Source organism: Cariama cristata, unplaced genomic scaffold (assembly GCF_000690535.1).
Source record: "Cariama cristata isolate BGI_N322 unplaced genomic scaffold, ASM69053v1 scaffold36948, whole genome shotgun sequence".
In the NCBI taxonomy this organism is placed as follows: domain Eukaryota; kingdom Metazoa; phylum Chordata; class Aves; order Cariamiformes; family Cariamidae; genus Cariama; species Cariama cristata.
In genome coordinates this window covers 928-10,666 of record NW_009630118.1, presented here as the reverse complement: position 1 = coordinate 10,666, position 9,739 = coordinate 928, and the positions used below count along the sequence as shown (strand labels likewise).

The 9,739-nt window shown below is 37.8% G+C and overlaps 1 protein-coding gene across 1 annotated transcript in view; it reads left to right on the top strand.

Moving 5' to 3' along the window:
* Window positions 1-7,004, top strand: part of PAFAH1B1 (platelet-activating factor acetylhydrolase 1b, regulatory subunit 1 (45kDa)) — a 17,038-nt gene extending 10,034 nt beyond the window's left edge. The window contains exons 6-10 of the mRNA XM_009705399.1: window positions 1,911-2,013; window positions 2,779-3,007; window positions 4,502-4,603; window positions 5,250-5,406; window positions 6,469-7,004. Coding sequence (XP_009703701.1) covers window positions 1,911-2,013; window positions 2,779-3,007; window positions 4,502-4,603; window positions 5,250-5,406; window positions 6,469-6,542 — 665 coding nt within the window. The 3' untranslated portion in view covers window positions 6,543-7,004. The remainder of the gene's footprint in view (window positions 1-1,910; window positions 2,014-2,778; window positions 3,008-4,501; window positions 4,604-5,249; window positions 5,407-6,468) is intronic.
* Window positions 7,005-9,739: the final 2,735 nt, after the last annotated feature.

The window sequence follows — 9,739 nt, the reverse complement described above, 5'->3', positions numbered from 1 at the left end:
CTTTCCCTGATACACTGCTTCAGGAAGGAAGCAATTAGTGCCAAAGGTGTTCTGTATATGCTGTGTGGTGTTTTGCTTCTTGTTTGTCTGATTTTGAATGAATGTACCCTTTGCTTTAGGCTCAAAAGCCATAGGAAAAAATGGGAAAGTAAACCAGCCACAACTATAAGATTCTAATATTGGCAGCAACTATGTATTTTATAGTCTTGATGTAAAAGCATTTTTATACTGCTGCTTGTCTTGCTTTTAATTTCTTGTAGAAGTGGTGAGTAGGAATAGAGAATGTTTGAGACTTACAAAAATACACACGTGTGTATATACCAAAGAAAACAGAAAGGTGTTGACTTCTGTGCATACAGTTCTTTAGACACCACAGAACACTATTGTAGAGGAAGAACAGATGTTGCAGCTGGCTGATGGCAAGAAAATAAAATAGTGCTAAAGGAGGGGGGGCGTTGGCCTTTAAAGATTTCTATATGAACACACATATGCAGTATGTGTATCTTTATGAACTGGATGTTGTAACATGAATGTGGATGTTGCCACATGTGTTGCCAATTACACCCCTCGAACTCAATTTCAAGGGAAAAGAAATAAATAATCGTTTCAGTGAGTAGTTGTACCATACTTACACTGAAACTAGTATTCTCTGACACTTCAGGTACTTGATCACTGGTGTGATTGCTTTTTAGTAGGAGTTCACCAGAGGCTCTGAGTTTGTAGTGGAAGAAATGGAAGTGGCAATGAAAATTGTGAAGTTGTACATCGTAGGCACATGGCTTGCAAGATGCAGTGTAGCTGCCAATAAAAGAAAAAAAGCAACTTATTAGTGAACTTACTGGCTGTAACTTTTTGGAAAAAAACAACATTGGATTCCAGATGAAAAAAAGAAAGCTGTTTAATGACTCTAACCTGTTGAGAAATTTTATATATACTCTAAATAACTGATCTCGGAAGATTCATTTCTAATCCTGACGATTTAAGTAGGGACAATTGCAGAGCTTAAAGACAGACAACTGCATGAATTATATGCAAACTGTTATAGTCAAGCTTGTACATTGGACTTGTCAAAAAAACCCTACCAACAGCTTGTTCTGGATAAGACTAACGTTTCAAAACAGTTAATTCTAATGTTTGCCACTTTGCGAAGTTTAAGTTCTAGTTTTTTTTGTAATACTGGAAATGAATCGTCTTTACAGAGTGTGTTACCTCCCTTGATATGTTATGTCCCATTGCTTGTGGGAAGAGTAAAGTCAAGAGCTGAAACTGCATACGCTAGGTCATAAGGAGTTTGTGTTAAGGAAATGATCTGGATGCTTTTTCCTGACTCAGCTTTGATTGTCTTCCTCTCAGATCTCTCAACAGTAGTAGAAGTTGCTGTCGTATATATATAGTTGGTTCTTAATTGGTTCTTGAATCAATACAGTACAGTGTTTTATTAAAACCTACTATTGGATGTCTGGAAACATTCAGTCTTTTAGCATGAAGGTTCTGCAGTGAGGTTTGGCGTGGCTCTCACTGAAGATCTGTTTTCCTTTTAAACATCTGCATCGTGCATCAGCATACTGTAGTCAGACCTAACCGATAATTTTAAAGACAGTCACCATAGCAGCTCTCTCTTCTAAACGACCAGCTTTTGAAACTCTGTAGAAGTGTTGCTTGCAGTGGTGAGTGTCTGGTTTTAAAAGATCTTAAAGAAATTTTGGAAACAAGTCTGCTCAATGTCTAGACTGTGTGGTTTCTAAAAATATAAATGATTATTTCATAAAACTTCAAGTTTACATGTAAAGATTATTCCATAAAACATGCACTACTGCTCTAGCTACTTGCCCAAGATAAATGACTAGCAAGTCCTGTGTGCTCTGTAAAAACTATTACAGTACCACTTAAAGGTTTTATTTTGTTTTTAGGTCATGATCATAATGTTTCTTCAGTAGCCATCATGCCCAATGGAGATCATATAGTTTCTGCCTCCAGGGATAAAACTATCAAAATGTGGGAAGTCCAAACAGGGTAAGTGCACTTCTAGCTAAAAATCAGCACCTAAACAAAATGAGCATAAACCACTGTTTGTAGGAGGTGGGCCATGTAAATCTTGAATGTTGGCAAACATTATTTTAATTGCGGTATGTTATTGTGCCCTTTAGAGTAAGAATTCTGCCTTAAATCATTAAGCACAGGGTTTTAGGTTTTAGTACTGACTAATTAAAACTCAGTGGCTTTATCTTTCTGGGAGCTATGAGGGTAGAACTGTAACTCAGGACCAGGTAGGAATATAAATTCAGTGGTCGACTGCAATTTAAAGGGAGCATGAGAGGAGGAAGGAGAAATCTGTTACCGTTCTTGACACAGATCAATGTGTCTCCTGATTTTTATTTTTTTTTGGTCTTGCTTGTTTCGTTCATCAGTTGTCTCTTTAATCCATTTGCTAAAAGTTTTAGGTGAAGGCTATCTGAATGACCTGTAAATCTCTACTTGTTCTTAAAATACCTATTTAATGTAAGTTGTTGTGTCAACTTCGTTTTTTCCCTGAGCTTCCTGCTTTCTACCTTAACAAGGATTTGCCAGTTCTTAGCTGTCACTTATTTCTCATCTCAGCTTCCTTTCTGTGAACTGTTTTATGGCCTTGTACATCACCATCCAGGATGGACATGTGCATGCTAAAATATTTATCCTAACTTCTAAAGAGTAGGTCAAGCATCCTTAAATTTCAAAGGCGTGTGTAGTGGTTTTATTGCAATGTTAATTGAGCCATGCTGTATTTCTTTTTTTGAATAGGTACTGTGTGAAGACTTTCACAGGTCACAGAGAATGGGTGCGCATGGTGCGGCCTAACCAAGATGGCACCTTAATTGCCAGTTGTTCTAATGACCAGACAGTGCGTGTTTGGGTGGTAGCAACAAAGGAATGCAAAGCTGAGCTCCGAGAACATGAGCATGTGGTAGAATGCATTTCCTGGGCTCCTGAGAGCTCATACTCCACCATATCAGAAGCTACGGGATCAGAGGTAATGTTTCCAATGCTATTAAATAAGGACATACAGTAAGATTTTTGACTATGCTCTATATAGAACTTGTTGGATCATATTTAGAACTGACCTTTGTTCTCAAAGTGCTTGGCAGATACGGCAGATGTTTGAGGGTTTTTTTGCTGAGTATACTTGGTGTACTGTTAACCTCCCATCTTGACTTCATAAGATCCATGCTTTTGTGGTTTTTAACAGTAGGACCCTACCTTTGCACTAATGAAAGTGAACTTTGGAGAGATTTTCTCTTTCTGAGGAGGTTGAGAGTGGGACCGCTTTCACATATTTCAGCAAAGAAATGTGGAAGGTAGCTTATCTGGCATAACATAAAGATTATAAGGATGCTCAGCAATTGAAAGTTGTGGGGAGAAGCAGCGAGTCAGGAATGCAGAAATGAAGCTGCCTTGGGTGTATTATGCTGGAATTAAGCTTTGACTGCCATGTCCTAGTGTACAAAGTTAATGATGGGAGAAAGCATTCTTTAACAAAAATAAATCCCCATTTTGTGTGATCACAGATACATCTTCTCTGGTTCAGTTACTAAATCTTCAAGAAAGGCTTACTAAAGGTCAGCAAAAATTTCCTTCTGAGGATGACAAACTGTAGAAGAAATGAACTAGAAATTAATTCCAATTTCTAGTAAAAAAAACCCCAAGCATTTCTGCCTTGCCCTCTTCCTCAAAAAGGACACGCATACCCAAGGGGAAAAGTACATACGCTGAAGGCAAGGACTGGTCTAGTGATGGATTTTACAGATTATTTCGGTCAAATTTTACTTGCATCCTTAAAAGATCCGTATAATCTTTTAATTAAAGGTAATTAAAATTAGATTCCAAATGTTCACTTCCTCTTGCAGTGGTTAACTATCTGAACTGGTGTCTCCCCTGCCCGTCTGATCAACTGTATACATCACATTGCAGTACTTAGCTTTGGAAAAGGAGCAAGTTAGTGTTAACTTCACAGTTGAAACATTGCAAGTTTTGAGAACTAAGTCTTTCTTTCATACTTTGTATGATTACAAATAGAAATAAGTTCAGGGTTGGAACTTTTCAAAAATTGTTAAACTTGCTTCATTGCTTTTTATGAAGAATGAGAACACAAAGGTATGTCTGAGCTTCACACTCTTTTGTCCTGAGATGTCCAACTCTGCTTGAACTGTGTCTACTATTAAAAGAGGATGTCATGCGGTAGGCAAGTGTGGATTCCAGGTATTCATTCGCTTGGTGCATCAGGTGGACATAGAACCATTTCTTTTAACAGATTATTTAATTCCTTTCATTTTTTGTTTATTTCTCCTAGTATTAGTAACAAAGTGCCTATGACTCTCAGCTTTGGCGTTGTGTCTTCGTTAGCTGTAAGCTGTCATATGATCTAATTTTGCTACTAAGAAATAGCACTCAGAAGGGATCTGCTTCCTCCCTCCTCTTTGCCCCCCTGCCCCATATATGCCGTAACTTAAAACATAATTTTCTGTAGACTAAGAAGAGTGGCAAGCCTGGGCCTTTTCTGCTGTCTGGATCCAGAGACAAGACCATTAAGATGTGGGACATTAGCACTGGCATGTGCCTTATGACACTTGTAAGTTCACTGCTGCTTTTCTGGCGGTCATAGCTGCATATGTAAAACCAGTTTTAACAGAATGAATCATCTTACATGTTTTCAAGAGAGACAGAGTTATTTCAATAAGACGATGACTGGAAATACATAGTTTTAATGGCTTCTATATTTCAGATCTTTTTGTTGCGAAGAAATAGTAACGAGCTGAAAATACATATTATAAATGCAGGAGTACTGTGGTGTAGTTTTTGTGATGAGTAGCTTGGTTTGTCTACAGAAATGCTGATAATCATCTGAACTCTGTCTTCTGTAAAATGTCGGGTCCTTTCAATGCATGGGTCTTCCCTCAGGGTATGGGCTGCTTTCTCCAGCCTGTATTCAGGCTGGACTGGATGTTGGTGCTGGGGTCAGGGAGCAGAATCAATGCAGATCACATGAGGACTTCTGTGTGTTTGCCTTCAAGGACAGGAACTGACATTGTTGGTAGCGCCGATAAAGATGTAATAATAGAAACTGAAGATAAACCTTGAGTTCTCATAAGTTTTAGAAAGTTAAATGCTATGCTTGCAGAACAGGGCAAGGAGTCACTCAGTTTGCCATAGCATAAACTGTGGAATGCTTAGCCTTAAAACATGCACCTGCTCACTGATTTCTCCTTGTGCACAAGGTGGGCCATGATAACTGGGTACGTGGTGTTCTCTTCCATTCTGGGGGAAAATTTATTTTGAGCTGTGCTGATGACAAGACTCTACGTGTCTGGGACTTCAAGAACAAACGATGCATGAAAACCCTCAATGCGCACGAACACTTTGTTACCTCTTTGGGTATGTATGTTCTACAGTGCTTACTGCAAAGTACAGAGCCAGAGATACAGATTTTTCTACATCTTCACCAGCTGAAGTTGAGCACTGAGCTAGACATTCATGTTTTGGATTCTAGTGAAGTTTTGTGTTATGTGTATTTTAATTAAATAAGGGCACATATAAATTTTGAGTGTGCTGGATTTTTCCACTTCTGTTGCCAGTGTTACACACTGGATAAAGATGTTAACTGCCAGGGTGTTCTGGAACCTTTCAGCACTGAGTTTGTAGGCATTTGGGGAGTGCTGTATTGCAAATGCTTGCCCGGGGGGGGGTGGAGTGCAAAGCAAAACAGTCAGAAAAAATATACTTTGAATTCCTGGGTGCTCCTGGTTGGTATTGCCAGGTCTTGGTAGACCTTAGTTCCCTCCTGCCCTGGCAAAATAAAAAAAAAAACAAAACAAAACCTTCCCTATTCAACAAAGCTAGCTTTACTCTGGAGCCTTCTCTATTGGTTTTTTTTCTCTGTATTTCTCTGGCAGTTTACAGCTTCTTCAGTAAAGCTCAGTTAGGTTAGCAGTGTACCTGGAATTGGCTACTAAGGTTTCCTAATCAAACTTGGAGGTGTAATCAAAATGCAGGGTTTCTGCACTCTTCACTGCACTCTTACGTTGTTGAAGACAGCTGATCAGAAAGGGGCAGAGAAAAGTTAGGAGTTGAAGAATGTTAAACCGTTAGCATAGATTGGCTGCTTCCATTTACAGGTTGCTTTGCTGAACCCTTTCTACACAGCGAGGGTTTTTGATTCCTCTTGGTTAAACTCCCCAGTACTGTCTGCTGACCGGTCCAAAATCGATTTGTATATATGAAATATTTATAACTGAACTGAAAGAAGGTTTTCATGCTTTGCAAAATTATGGCATGAGAGAATTTGTCTTCAGAACTACAGACATGATGAGCTTTGAAATGTAGTCTTTGAGCTGGTGTGATTTTTTTTTTTTTTTGAAAAGGTAATGACATTCAGTGAGAGTGGAAAATACTGAAGTTTTGGACTCGTTCTTAACATAAGCTTTTCTTTCCTCACAGATTTCCACAAGACGGCACCGTATGTGGTTACTGGAAGTGTAGATCAAACAGTAAAAGTGTGGGAGTGCCGTTGATTGAATTCACATTTGACCCCTTTTTTCCTCTGGATGCACTCAGATACCATGGTTACCCATTGAGCTCTGTTTAAATAAATATTGTCCTTTCATGTAAATTATTCTGGATGTAGATTGAGCTTATTAAATGTTACACACAAAGTATTCATGCATGGTGAATCCAAATTGTATACTGTAAATTTACATACGTTGTCTAGAAGTACCATAGGTTTAAGAACATGGGCTGGCATTGGTCACATCAGACCTAAGAAGGCAGAAGTTGGATAATTGAAATAGGGCACTTAACTGAATAGTTGACAGTGTCGTTCTATGTCGGATAATTATACCTGTTTTTCTTTCTGCTGTCTGTTGGTGCCTGAATTGGTGACCTCATTTGGGAAAAGTTTTGTAGGGCTCTTTCAGAAATGTGTATCTATGTAACATCACTTAAGTGTGCTTAATAAATCTTCTTTAAGAATACTAGATAATAAGGCTGCAATTCAGAATCTTCTGAACCTTATATGTAATTAATGGAAATTAATTAAACTCTGGAATATTTGTCATGAAACATTTGCCAAATCAACAGAATACACTTGTTTTGGCCTCCTATCACGCAAGGGTTGGTATATTTATATAACTAACTGTAAACCTGAAACAAGGCAACAAATCTTAGTAGCAGCTGATGTGATAAATGTATTTATTTTTTATTTGGTCATTCAATGGTTAAGCTGTGCTGTTGAACTAAGTTTAAATGGTTTTTCTTTTTTTTTTTTTGTTTTGTTTTTTTCTTTTTTTGTTTTTTAATGCTTAGACGAACTTCCAGGAGGAGTTGTCCATCCCACTAGAATTTAGTGATCTAATTTCCAATAGAGCTTAATAACCCAAATGACTGCCGTGGTACAACTTGCTGTTTGCTTTCAATGTTTGTTAGAGATGTGCAATTCCTATTACACAACAGTATCAAAGTACACTTCCCTCTTATTCACTTGCAGGAGGTCGGGGTATACAAAGGTTTCTTGGTTTCTTTAGTGCCTCCTTGGAAACCCTTTTGAAAATGAGGTTATACTTACCTTGACAAGACAATGTGGCTTGAATAAAGACATACTGTGGTTTGCATATTGAGAAGTATCTTGGGATACAGTATTTAAATGCTTTAAAGAAAGCACTAAATACCTTGAGAATCAGATTATAATGGCAGATACAGATTGATACAGGCTTCTAAAAGAAAAACAAAGCACCATCAACAAAACAAAGTCCATGTGTGGGAATGATGCTATCAAGTAAACATTTCCAAAAAAAAGAAAAAACCAAACCAACCAACTGAACCAAATCTTACCAGCAAAACTAGCCAAGCTTGGTTATTAGTATTTATGTTGTTTGGTGTATACCATTTTTAATTTGCAGATCCTTAAAGTTACATCTTTTGATCTGAAGTGAATGAAAATATTATAAATTAATATTTTAGTCAGCATTTTTGCGACAAATTCCATTGTAGATAATGAAGAATTACAATACTTATCAAACTAACCAGATCGTTTTAAAAATCCACTTTAAAATTCACAGTATAATGAAGTACCAGTCTGATGTTTTTAACAGGTGAATTTGTGCTTTGTTTTATTAATTTTGTTTAATACATGGCTTTTAAAACTGTCCCTTTTAAAAATGAGAATCCTTGACCAACATCAGGTCGGCAGGAGGGTGTACACACTAAAAGGGTGAAGGCTGTGGTGGTTCCTTTCCTGCAGTCGCCCACAGAAGGATCTGTCCTTCTGCTTAGAGGAGGTGGGCTTCTGTACTGGCGTAGCCTTGCCTCTGGGAAGGGGGGGAGGAAATGGAGTTCTGATGTGGGGGGTAAGATTCAGGCTGATCTCTTAAATCCAGTGGTTTATGTAATTTTCAGGGTGTGTTTCTGCAGTTAAGCATGCACAAATAAAGTATTTTTTTTGTTTGTTAGCTGCTTGGACTGGAAAAAATTGCTGCTTTTTGTCCTATTCAAGAATTCCAGATACACAAGTAGTGCATCTTAAAATTCCTCAGTGCATCTGCAACTGTAAAGTCATAGTCTGTTTAATTCCTGACAGGACCTATAAACTTTATTTAAGTATAAAGTAAACCACACTCATGTACATAATTCATAAACATGAATGAGAAATTAAAGGTACCTATTAAGTGGAAGTTGTCTACTGCATTTTTTCCCTTTAGCATACAGCTCTTTGCAAGGACAAACAACTAACTGAAGTCATGTAAGCAGCATTTAATTGCTTGTGTGAAACACTCTGCTAAGTACTTCTGCAACACAATTTGCAACCTTCTCCTTTAATAAGCAGTGAGTAATCTCAGGGATGGTCCTGAACGGATCAAAAGTTAAAGCCCTGTTTAGACAAAAAAAGTGAAAGCCACGACACAGGAGTTGGGTTTGTGAGGGTTTCCTGCAGTGTCGCTCCGTGATACTACAGTGTTGAACGTCTTCTGCCGTTTGCAATGTTTTCTGTCAGCTAATCCTGTGCCTTTCCTGTGATGATAAGTACAATAATGAGGTTACTGGTTTGGATTACAAAATAAATTTATTAGAGGGTTTAAGAGGCTCACTGCTGCTTTGTCACTTTCCTTACCAAAATTGGCGTCGCTGAAAAAGAACTATGTATAGACTGTGTTACCAAATAGACAATACAGACTTTTTGGCTTAAAACCAGACAGACATTCCAGTGCCACACTAATGTAATGTGCCCAGGAAGTCTTAGATGCATTCTAAAAAGTGCAACATTTATTGTGGTTTAGACATAATCTGGAAGTTGATGTTTTTATAGCATCTTGCACTTTAGAAGATTAAAAAAAACCGTCCTGCTTTTGTGTATGGTGTGACCAATGATGTGCCCGGGGCACTAATTAAAAATAAAAATAAAAAAAAAAAAATCTAGTTGCTAGCAAGTTGTCCAAGGGCTGTGGAGCACTGTAGTATTTTGAAAGCTTTGGCTATAGACTCACTGAGCCCAGTCTACTTATACTGTCAGTACCCTGCTTCTCCTGTTTGCCTCCTCCTGTTTTTATGTGAACTGCCTGATAATATCACTCTTAAATAGCTTTTGCCTCGTGCGAAAGCTATTTAAAAGAAAAAGATTATACTTTGTTTTTGTAGACAGTGGTGGCTTGATAATCCTTTTAATGATTTGAATATTAAAAAAAATTACTGAGTTGAGTGAAGGAAAAACACACTTAGA